General features: G+C 41.2%; 1 protein-coding gene across 5 annotated transcripts in view; it reads left to right on the top strand.

The window, feature by feature from the left end:
- The window catches only part of RPTOR (regulatory associated protein of MTOR complex 1), a 420799-nt gene that overhangs the window by 57033 nt on the left and 342891 nt on the right, over positions 1-20875 (top strand). For all 5 annotated transcript variants that reach the window (XM_060688771.2, XM_060688770.2, XM_087887079.1 and 2 more), the window contains exon 3: positions 3779-3861. In XM_060688771.2, the coding sequence (XP_060544754.2) occupies positions 3779-3861 (83 nt within the window). The remainder of the gene's footprint in view (positions 1-3778; positions 3862-20875) is intronic.

The following is a 20875-nucleotide window of genomic DNA, read 5'->3' as shown; positions in this document are numbered from 1 at the left end:
CCCCCACCCCCCATGAAGATGTGTCCCTAACCTAGTCTTTCAGGTCTTCCAATGGTGTATTCATTGTATCCATTGTCTCTGTAGCTGAGCCAATCCACATCTATGGAGATTCTTAGTCATCTGGATAATGGTTGTCCCAAAGGTGCTTTTTCCAAAGGCAACTGGACTTTGTTTTTTCTTGAAGACTTTTCGCTTTTCATCCAAGGAGCTCCTTCAGTTCTGACTGAATGGTGGAGGACGGAAGGATTTATATTCTTTACAGTCGCCTTGTCATTAGCGCTCTTTCTGAGAGTCATTGAGGCAACTATGCTTTCAGGGTCATCTGAATAGTACAAATGGGTTTGGAACCTTATTGGAACTTGGAGCTGAAAGGACTGTGTTATAAAGAGGAGATAGGTGGTGTTGTATCCCTTTATATTCTCACGAGTCTTCTCCAATACCAGAGTTCAAAAGCATCAATACTCTTCTGATCCTGCTTCTTCAAAGTCTAGTTTAATTCCACGGTGTGTCACAGGAAATACCATGGTGTGCAGAATTCTGATTTTGTAGGTATAAAAACATCATGGTATTTGTATGCTTTTTCTAAGGTCTTCATGTACAAGTGCTAGTCACTGGCATATTTCTTGACTGCTTGTTCCTTTATTGTTGATGGTTGATCCTCAAAGGCAAAAGCTATCCACCGTTTTGATATTATCATCATCAAGGCCAGTTGTTCTACCTGTTATCATTAGTTTGATCTTTTTTATATTTAAATTTAGTCCCATTTTTTCGCTTTCTCCTTTAATTCCATTACTAGAGCTTGCAGATCCTTTGCATTTTCAGCTATTAAAGTAATGTTATCAGCATAGTGCAGGTTATTGGTATTTTTTCTTCCTTTTAAAAACTATCCTCGTCTTCTTCAAACCCGCCTTCAGTTAATAATAGATTGAGTAAATAATGGAAGAGCGTATGACCTTCTGTCAATCCTTTGCCAACCCGGAACCAATCTGTTTTACCATGATCTGTTTGTAATGTGGCTTCCTGACTTGTATATTGTCACGAGGACAATGAGATATTCTGGAATTCCCATTTTTCTCAGCACTCTCCACAGCTTGATATGGTTGACACAATCAAAATAATCAATGAAGCACAGATATTTCCTCTTCTTTTACAGAATCCTTAAGGCCATAAAGAACTGTTCCTCTTGTATAGTTACTGTTAGATTTAAAGGCATAAGTGAAGCAGCAGATTTTCCTACGGTTTGCAGTAACAAAGGTTAGGAGGGATTATTATTTTTTTGTTCAAAGTGCCAAACAGCATCACATAAAATGACTTGCTGCCAAATCAAATTGGCATATATTAACCTCCTCCTTGTTTTTATTTAGTTTATTACAGTTATACAAAATCAGCAGCTTTGACAGTCATGGACCAGGGCCCTATATTTCCTCTTCCTCAAGGGAAAAAGGTTCCAAAGATCATAGCATTGAAGTTGATGTATTCAACTGATAAACAGGCAATTTTTTTTTGAGTGGATCAAACCTCTTTAGGCAAAGGAAGAGTCATGGAAGTGGAAATAAAAATCTAACTGAACTATTAAGAGCCGTGGTAGTACAGTGGTCAGTACTGTATGGTCAGTACTGTATGCAGTACTGCAGGCTACTTCTGCTGGCTGCCAGTTGACTGCAATTTGGCAGTTCGAAACTCACCAGGCTCAATGTTGACTCAGCCTTCTATCCTTCTGAGGTCAGTAAAATGAGGACTGAAATTGTTGGGGCAATATGCTGACTCTGTAAACCGCTTAGAGAGGGCTGTAAAGCACTGTGAATATGTAGAATAAGTCTTAGCACTATTGCTATTGCTATTAATAAGTTACAGTTATCAACTAAACCTACATCTTGCTTAATTTACAGAAATACAAACAAGATTCTTTTCTGTTATATAACTCAAGTTCAAAAATTACAATCAGAACAAATATCTCCACAGAGGTTGTAGTAGTATAAGTAGTCTGATGGCAATTGACATCCGGATTGCATCGCGAAAGGAAACTATAGGAAAAGGAGTTGTAGAAATAAGAAATTTAGACATTAATTTAGGGAAAGACAATAATCGGAAGTCCATGTATAGTCCCCCCCCCCCCCGTGGTTTTATTTGCTATGATTTTAAAATATTTTTTCGAAAACTATTAACTCTGGATACTTTTTCATGAGAAGCTTTTTTCTGTCTTACAAATTGTATTGATTTCAACACAATTTACCCCAATACCAGATTCCATTATTGTACTGCAGTAGCAACCTTGATTATAACTGACAATAGGCTTCTCCAGAGACTTCTGTTTCAATGAAATAGGAGAAAAGTAGAACAAGAGATTGCTTTGCATTGTGTATCTTTTGACATATTTGAATTAGGCTGGAAAACATTACATATTTACAAATATTACCTTTTACTCTTTGTTCCTGTAAGAAATAGATCGATCTCTCACACACAAACTTAATATTATGCCTGTCAGATTTGCGATGTTCTGAAATTATAATACTAAATATGTGAAATAAAAATAAAAATAGAATAATTCTATTCTAGAATTCTACATAATTTTTAAATAGTCCAATGAACGAACTTTTTTTTGGTCCAAAGATATTCCAAATGTGTGTTTTTGTTAATTTATAGCCCAAACTAGAGCCGTATTTGAAATTGTGTTAAATATTTATTTTGTCCCTTTCGTGCTTTTTTTTTTTTTTTAACCAAAAGTGTGTGAGGCACTGACCTGGATTAAGAGAGAAAGAATTTAACTTTCTGCCTTTGTGTGAAATTAATTTAGAGGAAAAAAACTGAAATGGCTTTATTTCTAATCTCAGTTTTGAGATTGTTGCATTTTTACAGCAATATCAATCCCATTAAGTAGACCAGATCAAGAAATCAACTCCATAAGAATGCTACAGCTACTTTTATTGAGAGTGGCTATAATAACAGAATTGTGCAAGTCTGATTAAATTTCTTATAGGCCAGTGAATCAGCGAGGCATTTGCCTGAGCTATTTCCAAATATTATCTCATTGCTCTAGACTTAAAAAATGTTTCAGCCCCTTTTACTTAGGTAGTTGTTTTTGCATATTTCTGCCAACGCCATTTTACTTACACTCTATAAGGAGGAACAAATTATAGTTTTGATTTTAGATTCTGATTTGTTTGTGTATTCATGTCAGAAGCCTCACAATGAAAATAAGGCATACTGTATAACATAAAATTTAAAATATACAATACAAGATTAAAATATGTGCAAATTCACCAGTTCTTGCCCCAGAAACTAGCAACATTCATTGTGTTCTGTTGCGCTGCCATGAGGTCCTCAAGCGTACACTGATCGAGGCACAAAGCGCAGTATACATATGTGTTGTTGTCTGCATGTCACCACAATAGCAAACAACAGAAGCAACTCGATAGCCCCATTTGTTCAGAGTGTCTCTGGATTTTGTTGTACCTGTGCACAGTCAATTCAATGACTTTGTCAGACCCAGGTCCCAGCTCCTGCATTGATTCCATCCAGTTTTGGTTCTTGTAGCTTTCTATAGAGCCATAGCATACCGTAGATTCTGCTATTTCCCTGTAACTGACTTGATTGCTGTGGGAAAATGCTTGGATCTCTGGAAACAATATTTTTGCCTAAGAAATATGCATTTTCTATCATTGCACTTTGCTACAATAGGAGAAAGAATATGCTACATGGATTTTGTTTGCATATAGAACTGATTTCAGTGTATTTTATTTGCTTGTTCAAAATCTCATGGGTCTTTTATGTCTCTTAGATCCACTGTCAATGGGGCCACAGAAAGCTCTAGAAACCATTGGTGCAAATTTGCAAAAACAGTATGAAAATTGGCAACCAAGGGTAAGTACCTTTTTGCCTTCTTGTAAGATAAGCCTTTTTTTCTCAAAATCTGTGTTTATTTCTGGTAAACTAATAATACTAATACTAGAAAATATTCCACTTGACATATCGGATACATACTGTATGATCTCTTATATTTATTTATTTATTTATTGGTTCAATTTATATGCCGCTCTTCTCCGGAGACTCAGGGCGGCTTACAATGTGTTAAGCAATAGCCTTCATACTTTTGTATATACCTGCTTAGTAGGGCTTTCGGCCCCCCCAAGCGGTGTTCTTTTTTATACAAAGTCAGTTTATTGCCCCCACAATCCGGGTCCTCATATTATATATACAGCCCAGGTTCTGTGAAATCTCATTCACAAGCTTCTGGGCTTTTTTTCTGTTGACAAACTGCAACTCTGTGTTGCTCTCTGGGAGCAATATACAATTGTATTAGCAATTGTATTTGCCTAATACAATATATATATATATATATATATATATATATATATATATATATATATATATATATATATATATATATTGTATTAGGCAAAATTTGGAGCTTTTCTATATGTTCATGTGGATAGAATATTACAGGTTCTCAAAAACTATTAGGCTTCAACTAAATTAATACTTCAGAAAGAGAAGAGTCATTTTTACAGCCAAGAATTTCTACATTGGTGATTGTATGATGCAGTATTATTGTTTCCAAATAGTTAGCAAAGCAAAATTAGCAAAGCAGTTAATTCCAGTAGATAGAACTCTTTTCTGCATCGTTGGCTTTTGATGTATATGCACAGGTTTTATAGTCAGATAATACCGCTTATGACTATTTCTTGGGTCTGTTGCGTCAGACTTTAGATTTATGATGTAGTACTCACTAAAAGCTGAGAGCACATTGGCTTCTGTCCACATGAGTGGTATTGAACAGCTGACTAGTGGAAGCAAAGTCATCCCTTTTCTGGATGTATATTAGCCAAGGATGGACTGTCAGTTTTTAGGAATGCTTTAATTTTGAATTTTTGTACATAGAGATTTGTTTTTATCAGGAGGGTCATAGCAATAGTTGGAGAGAAATTGATGGCTTCAGTCACTGAATTTCTAAAATCTAATTTTGAAGATTCAGGGGCTTTGCTGATTATGGTACTTAGAGTTTGCTAAAATAGAGGTGACATCCATGAGAGCCAAAAGTTTATTTTCTGATAAGGATTGATTTTTATGCCATTTTATTTTAAACTAAAAATTTTAATTTCTTGTAATCTCAGGCAATTGTACAAGGAATATGATGTTATGTTAACAAGTAGCCTGCTAGATTTACAAGCATAGTGGGACAATACCAACTCACAACAAAGACTGTGGCTCAGGTCATCATTTTATGTTCTTTGGGCAGAATTTCATTCTTTTTTTGTGTTATTTCATCAATTTACAGAGAACATTTTTGCAATTCTGCAAGCTTTTCCAGAAAGCACTCCTCAATTTCATTTGTCCTAACACATTCTTCACATTAGCATTTCATTCTTTCCTTAAAATTTTATTTGTTCAAATTATTTTAAAATTAGAGTTCAAGCACAATTTAAGCTTAGTTTAAATGTCCAAATTCTTTAAATTTATGTTTGTCAAAGTCTTTCTCCAACGCGCAGCTTGGAGAATCCAAAGCTTCGGGTTGTTCAGTAGTTGGGTAGCCTACACTGAGTGTGTTCCTTTAAGAGATTTCTCTTCAGACACGCCCACTTGCTCAACAGAGTCCCAGTTTAGTTCACTCAGTTGAGCCTGTGACACTGTCTGAAAATTTCTCTGTTACTCTACTAAATCTTGTTCCTGAAGCTCTGGATTCTTCAAGTTTTTATCTGCATTATTTCAGCAATTTTTTTTTTTTTTTTTTTATTGAGTTTTAAACAGATATATAAAAACAATACAAAAAATACAAAGACATTACAAAGACAGACGAATTCCCACCACCAACCTACCCACACTATGCTTTACATATATGATTTGATCATCATCAGAATATATGTTGCTTTATAAATTAATATATACATAATACATTGTCAGTTCAGATATTTTGGAATTGAAATAATCCTGCATCTCCTTTTTTATTTATTTATTTCCGGTTTTATTTTTTCTACCCTATGTTCTTTCATCTATATTTGTACTGATTTCCTTTTCCAGCCATTGATACCACTGGTGCCACACAAGATAGAATTCACTTTCTTCTTTATCTTGGAGTTCTAGTGTCAGTCTATCCATTTCGGCACATTCTGTTATCTTTGAGATTAGTTTGTCTTTGGTTGGGAGTTGATCTGATTTCCAATTTTGTGCAAACAGTAACCGTGCTGCTGTCAAGATGTGTATGATGAGGTATTTTGTCTCTTTGTTGTGTTGTGTAGTTATCATTCCAAATTATATAACTACCTACTTAGATATAAATTATTGGAAGAAACAGTAAAAGAAAATATGATAAGATGGGCCAGGGACATAGGGCACAACATTCAACTGGCAAACTGGGAGAAACTGTGGAAACAGAACATCAAAATGACAAGAGCCATACCATACAAAGAAAACCTCATAAAAATGTTTTACAGATGGCACCTAACACCAGCCAGACTAGCCAAAATATATCCAAACACCTCCCCGCGCTGTTGGAAGTGCAAAATAAAAAAGGGGACATACTATCATACCTGGTGGAAATGCGCAAAGGCCCAACAATACTGGAAGGACACAAAGGAAATCATTGAAGAAATATTAAACCAACAAGTAGAAAACACTCCAGAATTTTTTTCTATTTCAGCAATTTTTCTTCTCTTCGTTTGGTTTTGCCGGGGGTGAGTCTGCCTGCTGTCTCAGGCAGGCTGTGATTGACAGTTTGCCCTTCCTTGAAAGCGCGGCCAATTGTCTGACTCTCTGCTTCGTTTAATAGCCACAGGCGTGTGGGTAGGTTTCCCGGCCTACCGGCAATACCGCCCCCGCCGTTTTGGACTTAATTTGAACTCTTGCGGCTTGAGATTGTCGCCCTGCTCTCAGCGGCGCTCTCTCATTGTCTCTGGGACTGGACTTAGCGTTTGGATCACTTCTGAGTGATCGCGTGCTCTATTACCTCAGGGAAATCGCCAAAGCCTCCTCCTGCCTTCTCTTCGATCGTCAGGGCGCCCCTTTGAAGTCGCAGCGGTTTCTTCCTGTCCCGCTTGTTCTACGCAGCGCTGGGAGCGCTTTTGAGGCTCCTGCTGCCTTCTCTTCGTGTAACTGCAGCCTCGCTCTTCTCTGGTGTCTAGGCGGCGGCGCTGGGAGACCTTTTACAGTTGCGCGCCATTTTCACCGCCTCAGCGCTGGGAGCTGCGCTTAGTGGCAGCTCGCGCTTAAATTGCCGGTTCTCCTGACGGGTCTCGCTCACATTCCAGACCCCCTGCCTGGCTATTAACTACAATCTTCAAAGGAGCTGCGGAGGAGGAGTTTTTCTCTGGCAAGCCCATTACCGTCTGTCTGACAGTCTCACCTGCCGCCATTCCCTTTCGGCCTAAGGGAAAGTGTTTTCAACGGCTTCCATTTTCTGCCCAGCAACTGTTTTCGCGCCTGCGCAATGGACTGCTAGAAGCCAATCTTCATCCTGCTGACAATTTCAGGCCTCAATAGCCTTTTTTTCTGTGGAGCAACCTGTTGGATTTCTAGTGCTCCCCCCACCCTCCTCCTCTCCTGCTGGACTTACCTGCTGTTTTTTTGTCCTGTTCTTCCTCCACTGTCTGATCCTCAGTTGATATCTGTTTACAAAAAAAAAAAAAAAATACTTAGTTAATTTACTTAGTTAATATTCATATCAGTTTCTCAAAAAAAAAAAAGGAGGATAATAATAATAATAAATATATACAGACATATATATATATCTTAATTAAAAAAAAACCCACTTCTTTATTGATACCAGCCCCTGCCCAAATATGGCGGAACGTGATCTCTCATCAGAAGTAGAGGACATCCACAGTTCCCCTGAACGTCACCTGCAACAGAACAGGCAGCGTAAAAAGTCCCGCAAACGTTCTTCACATACATCGTCTTCATCTGGCGCTCCAATTTCTAAAAAGGCCAAATCTTCGTCTGCTGCAGACAAGGATGCTTCCAGGAGACACAAAGCCCTGGAACGACAATTTGAGAAAGCACGCAACCAGTCCAATCAGGCTTCGTTCTCGCACTTACCAGTCCCACTTTCACCTGTGGCTGAAGCTTGTATTCAGCCCATCCATCAGGCTGATCAACTGCCACTACAGCCTTTGTATCGACAGCCTGACATGGAATGTTTCCCTGAGGCAATTCCGACCCACTGCATGGGACCGGTGGACCTCTCGTGCAACACCTCTCAGTCTCGGAGGTCTCAGCCGGAAGCGACCTTTACTCCCACGGCTGCGGGATTGCGTGCCAAGGAGCTGGCCCCACCGCCATCTTCTTATGACATTCAACAGATCATATCTGAGACTGTTACCCGCACTCTGGCAGCAAGCTCTCAGCATTCAGCGCCATATGCTGCTTGGCCTCAGCCACGATATCTGCCTCGTCCGCCTCTGGCCCGGGCCTCGCAGCCGGTCCCTATCCAGTATCCCGCCATGACACATCTGTCCGGTTCTCATCCAAACTATGGACACGGCGAGGAGTCATCTTCGGAGGAGGAAGAGGCCGACCTGTTGGATATGGACTTATCCGATGATGCTGATATGCCACCTGAAAAGCCGGCCTTCTCTGGACTGTTCAGGCCGTCATTATTTAAGTCTCTTTTGCACAAGGCCAAGTTGGCCACGAAAATGGCAGATCCCATCCCACAGGTTGATCACCTGGTTCTTCTCAACAACATGAAGCCTTGTTCACGGCGCCCAAGCCTGAGCCGGATTTTATTCCGTGCTCACAACTCTTTTCTGAGGTGGTCCAACGCTCCTGGTCTACGCCCTCCTCGTTGCCCGCCCCATCGGGTCTCGACAAAAAACTTTACTGTTCGGCACCTAGTCTCCAGGAACTTCTTCAGTTGCCGACTGTAGACGCCCCAGTGGCTAATCTGACTGCTTCCTTGGTAATCTCCAACGATGTCGCCGACGGGCTGCGCTCGGAAGATTGGAAAGCTGAGTTCAACTTCCGTCGTACACACAATGCGGCCGCCTGGGCAGTTAGGGCCGCCACCTCGGCTTCCTTCTTCAGCCGTGCATCCCTAATCTGGCTCCAACAACTTCAGGAGCGCCTCCCTCTGAAGATTCATGCCTCCGCCAAGACGTGAACAAACTGGTGGCGGCTACAGAATACACGGCGGACGCTTCGCTTAATGCCGCGAAGTTTGCTTCGCGTGCCCTGGTGTCATCCATTACATCTCGCCGCTTATTGTGGCTTAAAAATTGGAGAGCTGATGCAAAGTCTAGATGGCGCCTCGCCTCAACTCCATACAAAGGTTCCAGTCTCTTTGGGGAAGCTTTGGACCCCATCCTTGTCGAGGACTAGGATAAACGGAAGGTAATGCCATCCTCTTACAAAAGAGCAGATCGAAAACCGTCATCCTACTCCACCAGGCAGCCCTTTCGGAACGACGCCGGACCTTCGGGGTCCTTCTCCTCAAGGCCCTATTCCCACGGATTTGACCGCTCATTCGATAGACCCTCCTTCAGAGACCGTGGTCGAAAGGCCCCAGCACCCAAACGGCCCTTTCGAGGTACGGGATCCTGTACCTTTAGAAGAGGGAAGTGACTACATCCATCTTCCCATTGGCGGCCGTCTGACTCATTTTCTTCCTCAGTGGGAGATCTCGACGACGGACGCCTGGGTGCTCCAGACAATTCGTCTGGGCCTTACCCTGGAGTTTCGCTCCAGACCTCCCTCACACTTTGTACAATGCCCTATTTCTCCCAACCTGGACAAGCGCCAGCTAATGGAGGCAGAAATCCATCACCTGCTTCAAATTCAAGCCATCGAACCGGTTCCCCACCATCATCGCGGGACCGGCTTCTATTCAATTTTCTTCCTGGTCCCCAAATCGTCCGGGGGTCACAGGGGCATCCTAGACCTCAAGAGGCTGAACGAATTTATCGTGTACCATCAGTTCAAAATGGAGTCCCTCCGATCGATTCTGGCTTCCATTCGACCAACGGACGGCATGACCTCTATCGATTTGAAAGAAGCGTATCTCCACGTACCCATACGGCTGTCCCATCATCATTTTCTCCGCTTTGCCTACAACAACAGGCATTACCAATACAGAGCAATGCCCTTCGGCCTCTCCTCCGCCCCAAGAACCTTTACGAAACTCCTGGCAGCAGTGGCGGCCCATCTACGTCAATATCCGGTACGGCTCCACTGCTACTTGGACGATATCCTAGTGCTCTCCCCCTCCCCGGTCCGGGCCTCTCTAGACCTAGAAGTGGTGTGTCGCTGCCTTCGTCATCATGGCTTCTCCCTCAACATCCCAAAGAGCCAGTTGCAGCCCACTACTCGTATTCTTCACCTCGGGACAGTAATAGATTCAGTAAGGGGCCAGGTGTTCCTGTCATCGGACCGGTGCTCCAGTCTCCAGTCATTAGCCTCTCAGGTCCTTTCCTCTCGAAGGGTGACCTTGTTGCTCCTGTCCCGCCTGCTCGGCAAAATGATATCCTGCCTGTCCGTCGTCCCTTGGGCGAGGTTTCACTCCCGCCAGCTCCAGTGGTTCCTCCTCCCCGTTCAGAGGGCCAGGAAAAGCAACTCTTCCACACAAGTATCCCTCAGGGTCTCAGGGTCTCAGGGTCTCTCCTCTGGTGGTGCTCCCAGAGTATACAGCAGGGCTGCCACTTCCTACAGCGCCTGGTAGTGACAACGGACGCCAGCCTGTCGGGATGGGGAGGTCATCTTCTCTCTCACGTTGTCCAAGGTACGTGGTCAACAGAGGAGCGTCACAAAGGGATCAACTGGTTGGAGCTCCGGGCGATCCGCCTTTCCCTCCAATGATTCCAGCGGATGGTGTCGGGGCACCATGTCCTAATACGCACGGACAATGTAACAGTAAAGGCGCACGTGAATCGCCAGGGGGGGACCCGTTCAGGCCCGCTGATGGAGGAAGCGACCCTGCTTCTGATCTGGGTGGAGACGCATGTCTTGTCCCTCGTAGCGGAGCACATCGCCGGGACCACGAACATCACAGCGGACTGGCTCAGCAGGCAACACCTGGACCACGCCGAGTGGCGCCTTCACCCGGATCTGTTCGCCGAGATAGTTCGCAGATTCGGCATGCCTCTGGTTGATCTATTTGCCAGCCGCGACAACACACACCTTCCCAGGTTCTTCACCCGGTACCAGTGCCCTCAGGCGGAGGGAGTCGACGCCCTCGCCTCTCCCTGGCCCAGGGGTCTCCTCTATGCCTTTCCCACTCTACCACTCCTTCCTCGTCTGATCCGCAGGATAATAACGGATAATCTTTTACTTAGTAGTAATAAAGTTCAAAGGGATTTGAACTGATTGTGCACAATATATGTATTGTTTGCTTACATAAATCAGGATCAAATTCTACTGGATTCTTTTTTTAAAAAAAATTCTCAGAGTTGAACTGGATGTATTAACAGAAGAAGGATGGATTTTTCATCTTTCTCTTGCTGTCCTCCCACCTTTTTTATTTCTGTCCAGATGCAATATTTAAGATGGAGATGCAGAGCTTGAAAATATGATCTCTATAACTCTCTTTGGTGTAAGATCATTGATTCCATTTACAGTAACTTCTATAGCTGCATAAAAGACCACGATGGTTTTGATGAGTAAACTTGTAATGATATCACATTGTTACACTTATTGATGAGTCACATCATTCAAATATCTGTACTGTGTGCAATTCCAGAGTCCTCCTGTTTTCAGCATTACGAAGCGTAATGAATCCTCTGGAAAACTGCCTATTGGCTCACTGAAATAAAGGTTTAATGCAATATGTAGAACCTTAACAGTATAGCAAACCCTTGGACCCAAGGAAACCAAACCAGTCTCCCTGCTGTTGTAATAACATAAGCCATGGAATTGGGGGAAGGGGATTCAGGTAGCAGGTTCTGATAGCAGCATGTACTTTATGTGGGGGAGCAGACTTTGGGCAGCTTTGTATAGTTTGCACAGAACATGAGGCAATGTTCTGTGTGCAAGATGTTTTGTGTGCAATGTATTGGTTCGTAGCACTAAATCACTGTCCTCTGAAGCATTGCAAAGCTGAACACATGCCATTTTATTGCACTCTGCTAGCTTTTATGTTTTTCTGCAGTAATAAAGAGAAATCGTTGGGCTATCCACAATAAAACAGTAGGATAATGATTGAATTTTTGAGATCTTTGCTCTAAATCCTAAAAGAAATACTTTTTTCTCCCTTGTCTTTCTTTCCCCTGTCCCCTATCCCAGGCTTGCTTTAGAATAGATGGTCAATGAAGTAAATTGAAGGAAGCAAATGACAGGTCATTGAAACAGAGTAGGAAAGAGTGACTGAAAATGGCTCATTAAAATATATATGACACGTTGACAAGCACTGATTATTGAAAAATGGGGCAGTGAGTGTACGAGGTTTGCTGGAATAATTATCCAATCAAACATAATGGAATTTCAATGTTTACTACAGTTTTTCCTACAATTTTTTCATTTGTAGAAATAGTTGTCTATTTTGAACACATATAAAGAAACCACAGAAGGTAATCTTATGAGAAACAATATTGACAATAGTCTTAGTTTGCAAAAAAATTCTGGTGTGTATGGTTTGGCTAGCATGATTCTCACTGACAGGTATTACTGATTTGCTAATTGGGAAATCTATCAGTATTCTGCTAATAAATTCTGCTTCAAAACAATTTAAAAAATCAAACTGTATCATATGGTATGACATTTTTCAGTTGCAAGACTAGAAAATTCTTCAGCCTATTCAACTGCATGATACTATAAATAATTAAATGTTTAATTATCATGGGGAAAATGGAAGCTGTAATCTAATCCATGGAATGATTATTACATATTATTCCTATGTACAGTGCATCCAGAAAGTATTCACTTTTGTCAATTTTGTTACGTTGCTGCCTGATTCTAGGGTTGTTGAAATTCATTTTTTCTCATTAATCTACTCTCAGTACCCATAATGACAAAGTGAAGACAGAATTTTAGAAATTCTGTAAATTTATTAAAAAGAAAAAAACCCTGAAATATTACATTGGCATAAATATTCAGACCCTTCACTCAGTACTTTGTGAAGCACCTTTGGCAGCAATTATAGCCTTTCAAGTCCTTCCGACAAGGTTCAAGTCAGGGCTCTGGCTGTGCCACTCTAGGACATTGAGAGTTGTCTCCAAGCCTCCTTTGTTGTCTTGGCTCTATGTTTAGGATCATTGTCATGTTGGAAAATAAACCTTTGGCCCAGTCTGATGTCCTGAGTACTGTGGAACAGGTTTTCATTGAGGATAACCCTGTACTTTGAATGGTACTTTGCTCCATTCAGCTTCCCCTTAACCCTGACTAGTCTCCCAGTCCCCGCTGCTGAAAAATATCCGCCAGAGCATGATGCTGCCAATGCTTCTCTGTTGGGATGATATTGGGCAGGTTATAAGTGGTGCTTGGTTTCCTCAAGACATAATGTTTAGAATTGAGGCCAAACAGTTCAATCTTGGTTTCATCAGACCAGAGAATCCTCACAGTCTGAGAGTCCTTCAGATGCTTTTTTGCAAACTCCAAGCGGACTTTCATGTGTTTTGCACTGAGAAGAGGCTTCCATTTAGCCATTCTGCCATAAAGTTCAGATTGGTGGAGGGCTGCAGTGATGGTTGTCCTTCTGGAACTCTATCCCATCTCCACATGGGATCTCAGTCAGTTTGTGGCATGCTTCTTCCATTTGAGAATTATGGAGGCCACCGTGTTCTTAGGAATCTTCAATGCAGCAGAAATTTTTATTGTAGCCGTCCCCAGATCTGTGCCTTGCAATAAACCTGTCTCTGAGCTCTGCAGGCAGTTCCTTTGACCTAATGGCTTTTGCTCTGCTACAGTATGCATTGTCAGCTGTGAGGCCTTCTATAGAGAGGAGTGTGCCTTTCCAAACCATGTCCAGTCCATTTAATTTGCCACAGGTGGACTCTAATCAAGGTATAGAAACATGTCAGCAACAATCAAGAGAAATGGACGGCACCAGAGCTAAAGTTCAAGGGTTGTTGCAAAGGGTCTGAATACACATGCCCTTTGTGATATTTCAGTTTCTTTTCTTTTTAATAAGTTTACAGACATTTCTAAAATTCTGTCATCACTTTATCATTATGGGGTACTAAGTATAGATTAATGAGAAAAAAAATGAATTTCAACCACTGTAGAATCAGACTGCAGCATAACAAAATGGACAAAAGTGAAGGGGGTCTGAATACTTTCTGAATTCATTTTATGTATGTCCTTAGTATTGAGGGGCTATAGCAGGGGTGTCAAACTCAAGGCCCTGGGCCCGGATCTAGCCCATGGATCGCTTAGATCTGGCCCACGGGGCTGCCGTGGAAACAGAGAAGGACCAGCTTGCAGTGCCTCTGCCAGCAAAAACTGAGCTTGAGAGAGCCGCATGCTCCTTTTTCGCTGGCAGAGAGTTACAGGAGGCTGTCCTAGCCAAAAACAGAGCTTGAGAGGGTCACGCGTGCCTCCCCATAGCTCCATTTTCACTGGCAGAGGGTTGCAAGAGGCCGTCCCAGTGGAAAACAGAGCTTGGGAGCACATTTTCACTGGCAGAGCATTTGGGCCACCACAGGCGCCCCGGACACAAGTGACGTCAAGCTGGCCACGCCCATCCTGGCCATGCTCACCCCAGCCCCCAGAGGCCAAACACAACCCTGTTGCGGCCCTCAGTGAAACCGAGTTTGACACCCTGGGCTATAGTGTCATTTTTGGATTAATCTTTAGAAGGCTCAGAAATTACGGGATTGAGCTCTTCTTGTCTTTTGTAATATGAAATCATAGCGACGGCTTCAAACAAATCAGCCAGGTTGCATATGAAAATAAATCCTCAGTGTTGAGTTTGTTGCCTTCAAATCCAGAAAAATACAACAGCTTGTACATTTCAATTACATATGATCTTAGAAGAAAAATGGGATGAGGACCCCTGTGTGTTGGTATATCTAGAGTTCTTTTTTAAAAAAATATTATGGAAGCCTAGTTACAATATAATTTTATTATAGGTAGTCCTTGACTTACGATCACAGGCTGCAAATTTCTGTTGCTAAGCAAGATAATTGCTAAGTGAGATTTGCTGCAGTTGTTAAGGAAATCACTGCAGTTGTTAAATTAGTAACACGGTTGGAAAAAGAATCTGGCTTCCCCCATTGACTTTGCTTGTCAGAAGGTCAAAAAAGGTGATCACATGACCCAGGAACACTGCAACCGTCATTAATATGAGTCAGTTGCCAAGCATCTGAATTCTAATCACGTGACCATAGGGAAGTTGCAACAGTCGTAAGTATAAAAAATGGTCATAAACCACTTTTTTCGGTGCTGCTGTAACTTTGGTTGGTCACTAAACAAAAGATTGTGAGTCGAGGACTACCTGTGTTTGTTTACAGTGTTATGTATTATGTGAGTGCGACAGTCACAACTTTGAAGACAGGTCATAAGTCTCTTTTCCTAGCACACTTGTAATTTCAAACTGCCATTAAATGAATTGTCATGAATCGAGGACTACCTGTAATTTCTAGCAGATTCTATTTGCATCTATATTGCTGCCTATAAATGTAAAAAAAACAATAATATTTATTCTCCTGCATACCACAAATAAGCCTCTTTCATGAAGGGAACAATTGGAGCAATGCAGTTAGAAGGGAGGATGAATTACTAGGGCTGTTTGGTTCCTTTTATATGGCAGCATTCCCTACTCAGTACCAAGATTTTAGAGAACATTGCTGTTCTCTCATTCTGAAGCTGCAGTATTGGAACTGGATTAAAGTGTTTGTTCCAAAACCATTGAACTTTTTCTTTTGTAGTTTGGCAGTTTGAGTACTGAACATTAAACAGAAGTTGCTCTACAATAGATCTTCCCAAGGCCATTGACAGGTGTTTTTCAGAGAACCAAGTGCTGCCTTGTCTCTAGCTAGAATGGTCATACCTTTTCTTTCTTTTTTGCGGGATCCTGAGCTTTTGAATTCATGCTGCTTGTGTATTTCTGACAACTGCAAATGAGGTCACGTAGCCAAAGGCAAAATTGTCGGATGGGTGGTACTCAAATTACATAATTCAGAATTTGCTGTGAATCACATTGCAGCGTATATTTCTTAAATTTGGGTGAAATTAGTCCCCCCCCCTTTTCTTTACTGTTCCATTTTTGAATTTGAATTTTCCACAATGTTTTAAGTTTATGTTTCTCTCAAGATCAATTATATTTAATGTTTCTGGATTTAAAATTACTTCCTTCTTTATTCTACCTGTTATGTCTTGAACAGATACCATAGTGGATGTTTTTGCTGATCTAACTATAACCCTAAAGGAATTTTCCATTCTCCTCAGTTCTTCCTTTTGTCAGGCACATTCCTCCAATGACTATAATGATTGTAATATGTATCCTTAATTATAAGTTTATAAGAAAGTTAATTTTCCAGATTCTAATATTACTCTGTTTAACTGGAATTCAATTCCTTATAAATTCTTAAAACGTCCTAAATGCATTTTAAACTCAAGAAAGGTATTCTTTTTTAATAATATATTGAATAGCACAGAAATAATTGTATCTGCTGTTCGGTACAGATAACATTCTTTTTGCTTTAGTGTGATAGTTCAGGTGGGTGTTTTTCTAGACAGTAACATGATAGTGTTAACATTAATCAGTTGCGTACGATGCACAGCAGTTGTCACACTGTGACAACTTCGTGAGAGCTACCGAAAGTTTATTTTATATACGCACAACCATTACTCCAATGGTAACAAAATCCTTGTGACATGCAGTGTAACGATAGCAGAGAGATCCTTTATTTGGCCATTGTTATTCTAAACAATCACCTACACCACCTAGGAAGCTTCTCAGGATATTAGCAATATTGGCACCAATTATGGTAGTTTACTCAAGGCTGGATGGGAAGCTGATACTTACTTCTGGGAGTCAGTTTAAATATCCTTTTAATTTATCGTCTGATTGAATGCTATGAAGGAGATTCCTGCAAAGGTATGTGCTTGATGCTTAGATGGACAACATACATCCTTATTTTGTTTTAATACCCAGAATATATACATTTTTGTAATACACATACACACATACATGCGTGCATTCCCCGTGCACAAACATTGCATTTATATTCAGAAACTCAGTTTCCCCATAGCTATGGAAAAGGTTTGGGTCTCTTCACTAGATAGATTATCTAGCAGCTCCAAGAATACAGATACAAAAATACAATTTGTGATTTTATAACTAGGCAGAGCATATTATGCTCCAGCTTTTTGTTTGTCGGGATTGACAGTATGGGTATATGTGAGTGGGCGGGTGAATAAATTCACAGAAAAAAACTTTTTGCATCACTTGTTTTTGGTGCAGTTGGTTCCAGAGCTCCCTGTTTCTTCTTCCAGAGCCTGAAAGTATCAGCAGGCATTTCATCTTTTTTTATTGCTAATTATTAAAAAGCTGTTCAGCAGCACAAGTTCCCTTTTTGAAAAGCTGGTCTGAAGAATTTTTAAAATCAAGCAGCGGTAGGAAAATAGGTTTTACACATACACACACCATAATAATCTTGGCTTCGCATTTGCTGTCTTAAAAATGAAGTAATCAAGCTTATGAGTATTTAAAATGGCCAAACGATAAGAGACCACTAAATAACTATTACAAGCTTTATTAATGAAATAGCAATCAATGTATGCTGGGCTTCTAAAATATCTCAGCATCTTTACAAGGAATGCTGGGACTCATTTTTTTTTTGTCTCTGAAGAATATAAGCATGAGCATACATGCCAAATACAGGCACACACATATTTTTGTAGGTTCCTCTGAAAATTGTTCAAGCTCATATATATGTGGTTTGACCTATTTTCAAGTGATATTCCTGACTGCTGCTGTTGCAAAGTGTATGAAAGCAGGCTGAATTGCTACCAGCTCTGTCAACACTCAAACCTGTCTGAGTCTTATCTTTTCATGTCCGTGATTATGAACAGGATGTTAAAAGAAAGGATTAGGAAAAATCAATCTGATTACAATGTTGGGAAATGTTTGAGTCATATTAAATGATTCATCTCTGCTTTCATGCAAACTAGAAATTAAACTACATCAATGGGAAGTCTCTTAAAGATGAATCCATAGAGTTGTGCTCACTTTTTTTTAACATTTAAAAAAAAAGGCTTCCACTCAGTATATCTCAATAAAAATGCTGAAATATGTTTTACATATTATTTCTATTCAGTTATTGTGTCAAAGAAATACATGGACCACTTTTGGTATTGATGTGTAAAAAGGCAGTTTTGCTGGGTGTATTTGTGTGACTTTTAGCACTGCATTTTTCTTTAACAAGGACATCTGTTCATGCTCAGAGGCTGTCCAGAAATGAGGCTGTCCTTTTGGCTCAGAAGATGTCATTCCCTGCTACTGAATGGGGGCGGACTGTTGGAAGTCACAATGGAAATTTTTGTATCTTTCTTTTTAGGGGACAACAATTGATGCTGAGATCTTTTTTAAAAAATATAAGTTGTTGACTCCTAAAATGCCTAATGCTTATATTCTTGGGATTAATTAAATGACACATTAGTAGACTTCATGCCCATTTAAAGTTTCAATATGATTGATTTGAACTGCAGTTGAGTTAGTATATTATATGTTGCTATTAGCAGGTGGTCCTCGAATTACAACAGTTCATTTAGTGACTGTTCAAAATTACATCACTGAAAAAGTCATTTATGATAATTTTTCATACTTACAACTGTTGCAGCATCTCCATGGTCACATGATCAAAATTTGAATGCTCGGCAAGTAGTTCATATTTATGACAGTTACAATGTCCCAGGATCATGTGATCCCCTTTTGCAACCTTCTGACAAGCAAAGTTAATGGGGAAGCCAGATTCACTTAACAACCATGTTACTAACTTAACAACTGCAGTGATTCACTTAACAACTATGGCAAGAAAGATTTTAAATTGGGGCAAAATTCATTTAACAACTGTGTCACTTAGCAACATAAATTTTGGGTTCAATTGTAGTCGTAAGTCAAGGATTACTGTAATGTATGGTTATTATATTTAAATTGTTCTGGCAGGGTTCCACAGAATATGCTATATTTGAAAAATGTAATGTGCAAATAAATTGACAAATTAGTAAACCAAGAATCTATATAGAGTTTCTGAGAGTCACACATTGAATTATGATTTGGAGATCAGTCTGAATTTAACACCCAGAATATCCCGCTTGAGACCTTAGATTTATATAGTCTTCCCTCCAGTCTCATTTGCCACGTGATTACGAGGAGGCAAATAGAATTGGTTTTAAACAAATCAGAGTTCCTTGATTCATCTGGGAAAACTAATTTAAACTGTGATTTGTTGAAAATAGTCATGATTAGGTTATGGTTTATAATCCCAAAATGTTGCTGAACTATACTTAATCCAGTTAGAATTCTTTTAGTGCAGTGAATATATAAATTTGGGCAGTCTAAAATAAAAAAAAAATCAGTTCTTTATGTTTTTGAAGGAATTGAACAGATATTGCTGAATTCTGTGTACAGTAAGTATATAGTCCAGAATGGGCTATAAATATGCTAACTAAATGTACTTTCTCTTTTTTTGGGGGGGGGGATTATATTGCCTTTGTTTTTGAAAATTCCTTAGCATTTAGTCTTAAGTGCTTTTGTTCTATGTACCTGCATCTAAGTAGGGCTGAGTGGAAATATTTCTGTATCTTCAAGTGTACACGGAACCTGTAATGCAGAAGTTGAGTGCGGTGCATGAGTGCAAATTTTGCATTTAGTTTCTAGATATGCATTAAGGTGCTGGGTGTGAACTAATATACCGTGTTTTCCTGAAAATAAGACCCTGTCTTATATTTTTTTCAACCTCGAAATAAGAGCTTGGCCATATTTTTGGGGGGGTCATATTTTGGGACACAATTTGGGGTTGGCAGGTAGGGAGAGGTGGGGAGGGGGAGAAGTGAGGGGCAGGAAGCCCTGCCGCCCAGTGAGGGGGGGGGAAAGAAGAGATGGCAAGAATCACAGCTGCTTTTGCAGCTGATTGAGGCTGCAAAAGCAGCAGGAGGCCCCACGCATCTCACGCCCCCTTCAAGAACAGTCTTACCTCAATCGGTTGTCAAGAGCTTGGCCCCAATTGAGGCTCCCTGGGGTGGAGCCCACAGCCCCGCGCTTGAGAGGGTCTTGGGGGGAAGCCTCTTTATGCAACCCAGCGTCTCTTTCAGGTGGGCAGGAAGCCCCCTCCTACCATGCAGCCGGCTGATTGAGAATCGGGCAGTCCTGGGAACCGCTCCCCAGCTGGACACGGAACTCCGGCAGGAAGGCATCTCCTTTGGGCTACTGAGCCCCAGCTTGCATACCTACTTGGTGCTGCAGGTGCCAGGCTACAATCCTGGGTCTGGTAGGTGCTGCAGCTCAGGCCAGGGCTGGCATGAGAGTTGCAGTGGCCATTAGGGCCAGGGCCTGAAAAGTGCCTGGCTTGGCATAGCTGTAGCCCAGCCCCTGCAGCACCGAATAGGCGTACAAGCTGGCACTCAGCAGCCCAAACATTTGACAATGCAGGCCGGCGCCTATTGGGTGCCCAAACACTTTTCACCCGCTTTGTCTCCCTCTGGGCAAAAAATGTGCGGCAGTTCATGAGATCAAATATCTCTCTCTGTATGTGTGAGCAACAGAGAGAGAGAGAGAAAGAGAAATGGTGGAGGGGAACCAGGTAAGAGGACCAAGCCTCCCCTGCCCAGAAACAACATGCAGCCTCTCACAGTAACGAGAATTGCCTGCAATTCTCCTTACTGTGAGAGGCTGCACGTTGTAAAGAAGAACAAAGCAAGGCAATGGGGGGTGGGGGTGGAGGACAAAGCAAGGCAGGGGCTGTGGAGCTGCCCCAAGGCCCGCATCAGCTTACCTGAAGGCCCGTCAGCCAGG

Source organism: Pantherophis guttatus, chromosome 2 (genome assembly GCF_059756535.1).
Source record: "Pantherophis guttatus breed Tessera chromosome 2, ASM5975653v1, whole genome shotgun sequence".
Taxonomy (NCBI): Eukaryota; Metazoa; Chordata; class Lepidosauria; order Squamata; family Colubridae; genus Pantherophis; species Pantherophis guttatus.
This window is presented reverse-complemented; position numbering and strand designations above follow the sequence as displayed.